The sequence below is a fragment of the Etheostoma spectabile genome, chromosome 3 (assembly GCF_008692095.1).
Source record: "Etheostoma spectabile isolate EspeVRDwgs_2016 chromosome 3, UIUC_Espe_1.0, whole genome shotgun sequence".
Classification (NCBI taxonomy): domain Eukaryota; kingdom Metazoa; phylum Chordata; class Actinopteri; order Perciformes; family Percidae; genus Etheostoma; species Etheostoma spectabile.
Genome location: NC_045735.1, coordinates 28497794 through 28509111, shown reverse-complemented (window position 1 = coordinate 28509111; position 11318 = coordinate 28497794). Strand labels below are relative to the sequence as shown.

The window sequence follows — 11318 nt, the reverse complement described above, 5'->3', positions numbered from 1 at the left end:
CACACACACACACACACACACACAGGGCAAGGGTAATGCTATATGTTACACCTAAGTCAACATTTTCACATGTGGTGGAGGATAATGGATTATGCTAATTAAAAATACAAAAATCTTCTTATTGACCATGCAGTTTTTTTTTACCAGTTTGCATATGTGTGCATGTCAGAATTTCTAATACATCGAGCAATTTGTGGCAGCCCATCACATTTGCAATTTAGCTGAACTGATGATGTGACATACTGACAGTGCTGCCTTTGTAACTTGCACTGTACCTGCTTCACCCTGTATTAGCCTGTATTAGCTCTAGCCACTTGGTATCTAGTGTTCCCCATATGCACATTGCATAAAAACTAACTTTTAATGAGTCCCATGATCAAATCTGGCTGCTGGAGCACCAAAACAGTAAAAGCAAAACAAAGGAAAACCAAACTGAAAAATAGAAACTCAAACTAAGATTGGGTGAACATAAGCTATCTACAATTGCACAACTTGATCTTATTAAGAGCAAAAGTATGATTCAGCATTGGAAGTGTAAAAATGAACAACATTAAGCCATAAACCACTGTGAGAGGGAAAACATAAAGCACAAATGAAATCAAAACTGTGCAACCAAGTTTAAATTATTGTAGCAAGGACAAAAGTAGTCCAGGATCGCCTGTAAAGACAGTGCAGGCACTCTGTGCCTTAGCACCTCCTGTACTGGCTGAAGCTCCTCCTGTACTGGGCAGAAAGCATTATACAGTCTGACAGCAGCTGGCAAAAAAAGAGTGCCTAATGTGTTATGCCCTGGACAATGCTTGTATCTCTCTTCTTGGCTCCTCTTTTAAATTTATTTTTGTTACCTGTTATCTTTCCCTCTCTTGTGAACAGTGTTAGCCATTTATGACAAAATGCCAGTGTGTGAGTGAAAGGAAAGGCCTGCACATGTCTACCTGCCATCTTTTATGTACAGCGTTTTTGGCAGCAGTTCCTTGTCAGTGAAGACAGCACTTGGGTAGTACCACACTGTGAACTGGTTGTCCTGGATTCCACACAGGATGTTAGCAGCATCATTCCATGCCATACTGTGGACCATGCTACCTATAGGACACACAAGAGGACACACACAACTATCATATTCATCCAATGTTGGCTACACTCGTGTGTAAAATCAAAGAGAGTCACTAAAAAATCTTCCCAAGTGAGTTCCCTCCTCCCTATCTCACCAATTTTACAGATTTTTGGTTCTCGCCCCAGATGACGCACGGAGGTCAAGTAAAGATCACGGTTCTTGTCTATCAGGGAAATCTTCCTTTCAGTGGATGGGCCACACTGGTCCAGAGCTATCTCCACCACCTCCAGCTACATATGAAAAATGACAAACACAAGCACAAAGGTAAGAGGGCAGAGCTGAGAGAATTAAAAAGAAAGGAAAAGGGAGAGAGTAGTCTGTACCGTGACCCAACAGAATTTTCTGCCAAGTGTGTGTGCATATGAGAGTGTAGTGTGTGTGTGTGTTTGGCCAGAGCCAGCTGGCTTTTGGTGCAGCGTCTTGGAGTTGTGGACTACTGGCAGACAAAGCCATGCTGACAAACAGTAACTGCTGTTACCTCTACTTCTTTTCCTTCTAATCTAATTCTTTCCTTCTTTTTGTCTCTTTCCCTCCTAGTTTGACTCCAAAGCCCTTCCCCCATTCTCTTCCTGTGCTTTATTGTCTCTCTCCCTTCTGGATATGGGTTAGTATATTCTTTAGTGTAGACGCTCACCCTGACAAGACTGTTGCCCCTTAGTCTATTTAGATGAAATGTGGCCTGTTGAATCATCATGGCAAAACAATTAGCCACTACTTTTAGCTAAAGCTTAAAGGTTACAGGCAAAAAGTCTGCATCCTCATCAGATGATTTATGTAGAAGACATGTAAAATAAGGAGCAGCATTAATCTGATAGTGCAGGAGGGTTCTAGCAATTTTGAGGAGGTTGTATGGCCTGAAACCACCACAATTGTATTGGATTAAAAGTCAATTTTGGTGCAAAATTATGATAGTTAGTAAATAGTTTAGTGTGTGTTGCAGTCGCTGTTTCTATGGTGAAAAGTATCAGTATCTGATGCCACTTTATCAGTTTGATGATGCAGGTTATAAGTTGTTAACATTTATTACATTCTTCACAAACAACCAGCTGACATTTGCTTTGTTGAATCTGATTGTTAAACATCTTGTAACTATGTAAAAATACATACATACATATTGTGTTGAAAATATAATTTGAAATAATTAGCTTCCTCCACAGTAATGAGTCCATGTCATAATTGCCTGGGCTGTGTGTAATAGTGTAACTAGTCTTGCTTTGCCAGACCTTGGGTCTGGCTAGTCCACACAGCATTGCAGGATGGGAGAAAAACATGCTCTGGGTAATTTGACATTTATTTAAACCAATCACAATCGTTATGGGCGGTGCTAAGTGCCATACAGAGCAAAAGTGCTTCTGCAAAGTAGCCTCGGAAAGGAACTGGTTTGGATGAAAGGTGTGCGTTCAAACGTAGTTTTAGTCGTGCAACCAAAAACTCATATTGGACAGATAGTCTTGCTAGCTGTCTGGATTTAACCATAGTCCTTATAAATCGACCGGAGTTTAGAATGCCAACACAAAGAAAGTGGTAGGTGATGGATATCCAGCCAAAAAGCAGGGCCAGCAAAATTTCCGGCAGCGCTGGAACAATTCTGGAAGTGGGACGTCATCAATATAGACTATAGTGTAACTAAGTCTTCACTGTGCATGACGAAATATCATACTAACACTCAGACAGCTTGTTATAATTTCATATTGTTATAAAAACATAATAAAACACAATACACTAGCACATTCGGACCAGTCACCGTGAATAGAAACAACTGTAACATGACCAGCTGATCATGGCGCTGTGCCATAGAACCGATCTAATTAGCAATGAATGTTGTAGCAGAAAGTCTTTCATTTTCTTCCAGCTCTGCCAGTCCTTTATGTTCTATATCAAATCATGAAACTGGTCAAACATTTGCTATAATGTACTGTAGGCGCAAGGTGATGCCGAAAAGCATATAAATCTACACAATGCGACACATTCCCACTTCCGATGTAGGCAGGAAGTACTGAGACAAAATAATGGGATCGGAGCACTTCCTTGTTGATGAAACACTTGAATAAATATATGGGCAAAGGATTACCCACCTTGTGAGTTAAAGGCTTGCCATCGCCAAGGGCTTTCCCGGTCAGGCCATCAAAGAGAAGGATGACTGGTGAGGAGAAGGTCAAGAGAACAAGCTTTTGTAAAAGCACAGTCCTTATCTTCATATAATCTTAGTGGTGACAGCGGCTGCCTCACCTTTTTCATCACTCTTGTCTCGGATGGCGATGGTGTCGTTACAAACTGAGACACCCTGGGCATTTAGGATGTCGGCTCTCATACCTGGGAACTTGGGGGAGGATATCAATCGACCCTCGTATGAGAATATATACAACCCTGCTCCATCCACTAGCAGAAAATGTCTGGGTGGGGGAGACAGCAGAATACAGTAGATGAGAAGAGCAGAGTAAGTGTGCTATGTGTGTGTGTGTATGTGTATATATACACTACCGGTCAAAAGTTTGGGGTCACTCACAAATTTCCATTGCACTCCATTATAGACAGAATACCAGCTGAGATCAGTTGCATTGTTTTTTTAACCAGGGCAGCAGTTTTCAGATTACAATGGCTGACATAATTGCAAAGGAGTTCGCAGTGTTTTTCTAGTTAGTTTTTAAAATGATATCAGATTAGTAAACAGAATGTGCCTTTGGAACATTGGGTGAATGGTTGCTGATAATGGGCAATGGAGATATTGCATTAAAGATCAGCCACCCACTCAGATCAGCTGGTATTCTGTTATAATGGAGAGGATAAAAAATTTGTATGTGAACCCAAACTTTTGACCGGTAGTGTTATATCTATATTATATAGAGGATATATATATATAGAATATAATATATAATATATATATACTATATATATATAATATATATATATTAATATACACATACACACACACACACCTATAATATATATATATATACACACACACACACTATATATATAAAAAAATGTGCACGTGGGTGGGGTGGCATGGAGAGGGAAGAAGGGGAACAAGTAAGGATATATGATAGATGTTAAAGAGTCTACAACAGTTAATCAACTGACACAAGCAGATCATTTAGACATGTCATGCACATTAACACAGCATTGACTTACGCAGCAAGACTCATCCAACTCAACTGTGATTTCAGAATGCCCAGTAATCTATTTAACAAGAGCTACTCCATACTAATTTAATTTCCCCCAGTGGTTTCACTCTCAGTCTTATTGTATGACAGGGCTGGCTAATCTAGAGTACAGAACCCGTGCTGGGTGGAGCAATGAAGCATTAGAGAAGCTGATAGACAATCCAACAGCCTGTTCTCCTTCTTTTTGCACTGCTCCAAGAATAGAGAGACTCACTTTTCTGCTTGCAAGATGAGGCTCACTGTTCCTTCCTTCAGGTCAAAGATGAGGGGAGTGTTCCAGTTTCTTGAGCTGGCACAAACACAAACAGCAAAATCTGTGAACACGCAGCCATCTAATAACAAAGTGCTAAATCTGACATAAGTGCAGAGGTGAGAAGACCAACACAAGAATGGCAAAGAATTGTGAAAAAAATGAAATTAGAGGGGACAAATAGAGTTGAACAAAAAAGGCCCTGACACAGACTTTGAATAGACTTTAAACAGACTTTTTGCTAAGTCCTCCTGTCATTTGTAAAAAGTGCAGCGGCAGTCTGTATTCTTAATCCTGCCAAGTGAATTACATTTTATTTAAACCTACACATAACATTAACCTAGTGGGAATCAGCATTTTAGTAAGAGGCAGTTTTTCCCCCCATTCTTTAACCAAATAGGTGCAACTTTTGGAGGCTTATCTAGCTACATGGCATAGACTCTCAGTATATTTCAGATAGATCTGAAGATTATCTTCAGGATTTGGCCAATAGATGTAAAAGATAAGCATGTAAATGAGACTGTTTAGTCCAGTGTGAATAGGAGACACAAAAGACAAGCAAAGAAGGAGTGGGCTACTGACTTGTAGACATAGCACTGGAGGGAAGTGGCGACCACTAGGTGACCGTATGCCAGAGAGGTTTTGATGACTCTGTCTCGAAACTCCAGTGTGTCCACTGCATCGTTCATCACATTCCTCACCTGAGGAAAAAAAAAGGAAATAAGTGGAGGGAAAAAAGATGAGTTAAGTATAAAAAGAATATATATATATATATATATATATATATATATATATATATATATATATATATATATATATATATATATATATATATACATACATACACACACACACACACACACAAGAGTAGTGATGAATAAATCTCTCAGAAGTGACTGAACGGGCATAAACTTTATACCACTGAACAAACACTTTACATTTAAAGACTCAAACAACGAAAGGGAGACACTGGCTTCCCCAACAGAGGGGTGAACACAGTCACATACACGTTGGACTGCATTTATTCTATTATATACTGGAAACAGTCTCCAGTATGTCCAAATAGACGTAGGGCAACTGTGGTCGGAGAGAGCAGTTTTTACTGTTTCAAGTGTGTGCGTACGGTGGTTGCTACTCCTTTTTTCACCTGCATAGATAAATACTTCCCTTCAGCTCTCTCTGTGAATGAATGAAAACGCCTTTTCCAGCACCAGGTGAAAGGTGGGGTTATTTTTACAGCTTTACAAATCTTCCTCATCTGCTCCCTCCAGCATGCCAAATTTACATGCAACACAACCAGGAATAAAAAACATTTGACCGCAAGGTGGTAAATTTAGCTGGCTGATTCACAAACCACTGGCAGATGTGCACTTTTAAAAAGGACTGCGAGGAGGAGAGGGGGAGGAGGGAGACAGAAAAGTGCCTGCAAGGCTGAAAATAAATGGCTGATGACCCGACTTTGTTTGGTTTACACAAACTGCACTTGGTAAAGATGTCTATGGCAAATGAGTGCATGTGTGTTGGCACGCATGCATGTGCGTGATCATACTTCTGTAGGTCTGCGTGTGTATCCCCGTCTGAAAGTATACAAGTGTGTATGTATATGCACATTTGGGTGTGTTAACCGCATGTAAACGCTACCTTGTGGTTAGCATGACTTTAAACAGTAGAGACTGGGGGAGCGAGAGAGGCAACTAGACAGGCTTGTGATTGTCATCGCAGGGCCGCACACTGGGAGGGTCCTACTGTAGTCAAGCATTTGCTCCTCTGCATAACATATTCACTCCCCTCTTGACGGTCTCCCCATGGCATTGCAGTACTTTTCGATTTTCTTGTTATACTGGCATAACATCTATCATCTCTCCTAACAGACACACTGATTTTCAGTAATATTTGTTTGAAAACCCTTGAAGACACCTTTAATGTGTAAAACCATAACTTTTATGACGGATCAAGATGGGCTTCAAGCATGATTCTTTAAGCATATAAATGCGCTATTTGTTTCGCTGAGATTTACTAATAATGTATTTCTATTCTTTACGTTTCTGTTATTGAATTGTATATTATTCGTCTTTTATTACTCCTTTTTCATCGAATAAACTACAACTTTACAATGACAGTCATGAGTCACTGGGTTTCGGAGACAAGACTTACGAGGGGAAGGGGTAAGGGGTAAGGGGTAGGGGTAAGATAGAGAAATGAGATTCAGCCTTTATTGACTTTATTCAAGGTTAAAGCATAAACGTGAATGTGTGTGTGGCTCTCCTGCTACCTGCATGGTTCTCCTCTTGGTAAGGGTGATCACAAAGTTCTTCCACTCCCAATGCTGCTCCACCACATGGGCAAAGATGACATGCCCGTTGCCGCAGGCCCCAGCCAGCTGGGTGCCGTCTGCAGACCAAGCCAAGCTGAACACACTGCCTGTGTTGGGCTTCTCCAACGCATAGGACCACTGGAGGGAAGGGCAAGGGGGGAAGAGAAAGAGATGGGAGATAGGGAACAATATATGGTTAATGGCTACAGATATTTATCTACAATCTTAAACAATTACCTGGGGGGCAGCTTAGAAACTAGAAACATAGAGAAGTTTAGAGAAGAGAAGCTGTGAGAGTCAGGATTTGTGTATGAGTGAGTGCGTATACACATAATGTAAACTCTGCTAGAAAGACAGGGGCCCAGTCATTGAGCTGTGATGAACTGTGAGACACTGAAGTAGCGCTTGGCCCTGCCAAGTCCAGCACTCGCGCTCGTAAACATACGCTCTGCTATCCTCATCTATTACATGCACGGAGGGGGGGGGGGGTTGCGAGTACAAACTGAAGCCAAAAACTGATTAACAAGACCTCTCCCTTCTCTTTATAAGAAAAGGTTTAAAAAGAGGTAGATCTTAGGGGGGGCAGGGACTAACAGACACAAAGTAATAGGAAGAGGAGCTTTGCTGCATCAGCCGGACTCTGCACTGCTGATGACAGTCAGCGATGGTGAAAGACAAAACTGAGAAATATGCATCCCTTTACAGTATCTAAGACAAGAACACCTCTCACATTTTTTTCTCTTTTCTCTATGTAATCCCTTTATTTTTTTCTGTTTCCAGTACTTTTTCCATCTATCTCTACTGCCTTTCCACACTCCTGTCCCTTAAGTCTTTTGTGGAGTATTTTTACAAAAAAAACACAAATCAGTTCTGACAGTCTGGATCCACCAGCAGTTTAAGCGGTTTTCCGATTAACAGAGTAAGGTACACTAAATATGTTTCTATCTCCTCCAAATATCATTTGTTGTGGTCCACTGTGCACTACTGCAATCTTTCTGTTAAAACTACTGCCGACTGTCTCACCCAATGCCCCCACCCACCCCCCACTGTCAACCTTTCTCATCCTACCCCGGCCCTCTGACCTCACTCATGCCTTAAGTGCAAGTGGCTGACTGATCTGAGTCAGCTGTGTCATCTTTCACACAAATACATGCATTCACATTGCAAACTGCTGACGAAGGAAGAAAAGTGCTAATGTTAGCCTAGCGCTGCCTGCAATGGAGACAAGTGTGGTGCAGCAGGCCAAGTGCTGCGGTGAAGTTTGGAGAAAAGGCCCCAGTGTGTTCGCTGCCTCATACACATGCAGCTGCAGGATGTGAGGTGTGGTGTGAGGTAACAGTCGGCAGGCTACAGGTTACAAGCCCGCTGCTTGGATCTCTCTCCCTCTTCCTGATCTGTCTGCCTTATACACACACTGTTCAGCTGGTTTTGGTCAGCACCCTCCCAGCAGTTAATGTCATATCAGGACCCAAAATAGTTGCGGGGAAAAACAAGAGCTGTGCAGTCACGCGGACAGGAGACAGTTTGTTAATGTGAAATTAATTGCTATTTACCTTCTTTTCCCTGAATTCTCGCTTTAATTTTTTGTAGCTCCACACTTCCTTACTAAATTATTTATCATTAAATCCTGAAACAGGAATTAGCCTGACTTTCTCTAACATATATTCTTTATATGTTTTTTTTTTTTCTCTTTTCCAAAGCTGAGAGATCTCATCTATTCTTCAGCTACCATCTTGAGATGGCCCGCTCTATGTTAAAGGACTCCAGGGGGAGAGGAGAGGATAGGAGAGAGGGATAGATGGAGGGTCAGAGATAGAGCTGAATGTATACACCAGACTGTAATGAAGAAGGACATATGATATTGGCTAGAGGAGCACAGCTGGATCCATGCTTACCTAATGCTTTTAACACATTGAGCCATTTGACTTCTTCTAGTGTATGTGTGTGTGTGTGTGTGTTGGAAGCGGGGGTTGTCTTTGTGTGTGTGCAGTACATTCTGTGTTTATGTTGTTTGTGAATGTGTGTGTGACAGAAATTACAGATGAGATGAAGATATATTAAAGACAGTAATTGTAAGAATGAAAGAAAATAGTATAACACTACATCATATTAATTAATGTGTGTGTAGACAGGAAGAAATAAATGAGTTCACTTTTTTCCCCTTTCATGAGTGTCCAATGTCTGTTTTGAAGGTGTGTGTGTGTGTGTGTGTGTGTGTGTGTGTGTGTGTGTGTGAAAGAGGTGAAAATCCTCTGGCTTGTCAGAGTTGTCAGTCAGTGCATGACTATGGGACACAGGGGGACTCCTATAGCTCTCCTGAGATGGAAGGACAGGGCCAACAGAGGAGAACCCCAGGACACCAAAACCTTTTCCACAGCAGCATACAAAATCCATGCATCTCTCCTTCTTTGAGTCACCTTTCTTTCATTTATTCCCTCTCTCTCCTTACTGGTGAAGGGTTTAGATTTTGCCTAACAAGGAACTGGTCAGGGGAAAAACTGCATAATTTAGTAAAAAATACATAAATGAGAGAATCATCTTGTAGACATAGGATAAGCACATCCTAGTATTTTTTTATTTTATTTTCATATTTTTTTGTGGTTTATCATGATTACATGATTACCAGGAAGTACATTTAATAAAGGCAAAAAAAAAAAAAATAGACCATTTCAGAATATCATCAAAATCAGAGTTTTGTCAAAATGTCATCTCTATTTTTACATATTAAACTTCCCTCGATATTTAATAATGATTACACAGACCATTATTACATTACATTATTCCCATCTAGCGCTCCGTAATTGATCATTTTGTTTCAGTGTAGCCAAACACAATTTGTGACTACATTGAGACTGTTGATCAAATAACTATTTTACATTAGCAATATTGTCTTGCAACAAACATGAATGCAGGGACGGCTGTGGCTCAGGAGGTAGAGTGGGTCGTCCTTTTAATCACAAGGTTGGCCTCTTGTCCGCTTGTTAAAGTGTCCTTGAGCAAGACACTATACCCCAAGTTGCCCCTGATGGGCAGGCAAGTGTCTACATGACAGCTCAGCTGTATGTGTATGTGAATGGGTGAATGAGAAGCAAATTGTAAAGCGCTTTGTCCGGTAAGGTATAAAGACGCTATATAAATGCAGTCCACTTACCATTGACAACACCTGTATTTTGTAAACGGCATCTATAATAAGCACATTTTCTGTATATACATAGTAGTTGACAGTGTCTAAGCAGGCCTATGCAATCATTCTGGAGATGCTATTAATTTCTCATTTACACTACAAAGCCAGACTAGTGTTTTCAGATTTTTTTTTTTTTAAAGGTTGTGTGGCCCAAATAGTTGGGGGTGAGAGTGGATTATTACAACAACAGGAGAAATGGAGGAGACAGGGAAATGGGAGAGCAGCAGCAGGAGGTGAATCAGTCAGTGGCAGTAGATTTGGTAACTGGCATTTTTTGCAGCCAAAAGGGGTGTAACTCTATTAGATACTGAAAACGCTACCAGACAAAGTTGGAAGGTGACTCAAGATTAGTACGATATTATACATCAAGACGAATAAACAAGCTGGCAAGCAGACAAGCAGAAAGAGTCTATAAAGGCCAAAATGAGGCTTTAGGAGGGGCTGTGAAAGGTGGGTCTGGGCCTTCATGTAGCTGGAGTCCACTCTCTGGTCACTGAACCCTGTCTATCCATAATGGGCAGCTTTGTGGCCAGAGAGAAGGTGGCAGACATGACGTGTAGTTCTCAGCTGAGCTCTGTGGGAGAGAGGGGGAGACCTCTCAAACGTACAATGAGCTTATACACACAGACTACGTATGTACATATAGCAGCAATGAATGGCTGTGCATGCAAGTCTAGGTACACACTACAATTCAGACAGAAACACACGCACACACGCACACACACTTGTACTTGTGTCAAAGACGTGGCAGGAGACCAAGGTTGGTAGTCTAACACTTACGATGATCACTTTGAGCACCAAGCAAAACACCCACACATGCATCCTGTGTGTGTTGACATGTGTGTGTTAATGTGACTCAGACGCACAGATGTTGGTTGCATGTAGGTGACAATCCCTGTAGAGTTGAACTGGTAAAATCACCCTGTGGGATGCAGTAGTACCGTACAGAATAATTAAATAAGGCTGCTCTACTATCATTCACAGATTTTTGAGTCTGTCTGCCTGTCCGTCTGTCTGAGAGATTTTGTCACCGTGTCTCACAACTATATAATGTGCAGTCACGAAACTTTACGGCTGTGTAGTTGCAATGAAAGTCAAGTTCGAAGATTGGTATGGCCAGAGCAAGGCCCCCCCCCCCGACACACAGTTTACGCCTCTGGCCCAATTTATTTTGACTGCTTGTGTGATCCCGTTTCTAGTTTTTAGGGGCATTTAGGGGGAAAGCTTAATTCTAGTCAAGTCATGGTGTAATTAATATAATACAAGGCAGTTTAGCTTGTCAAAAAAAATGG

At 41.2% G+C, this 11318-nt stretch overlaps 1 protein-coding gene across 1 annotated transcript in view; it reads right to left on the bottom strand.

Moving 5' to 3' along the window:
- Positions 1-11318, bottom strand: part of ift80 (intraflagellar transport 80 homolog (Chlamydomonas)) — a 39591-nt gene that overhangs the window by 4795 nt on the left and 23478 nt on the right. Inside the window, exons 9-15 of the mRNA XM_032511488.1 lie at positions 6801-6980; positions 5111-5229; positions 4493-4567; positions 3344-3507; positions 3190-3254; positions 1209-1344; positions 936-1083 (exon numbers count right to left, since the gene is read on the bottom strand). Of these exons, the coding sequence (XP_032367379.1) occupies positions 936-1083; positions 1209-1344; positions 3190-3254; positions 3344-3507; positions 4493-4567; positions 5111-5229; positions 6801-6980 (887 nt within the window). The remainder of the gene's footprint in view (positions 1-935; positions 1084-1208; positions 1345-3189; positions 3255-3343; positions 3508-4492; positions 4568-5110; positions 5230-6800; positions 6981-11318) is intronic.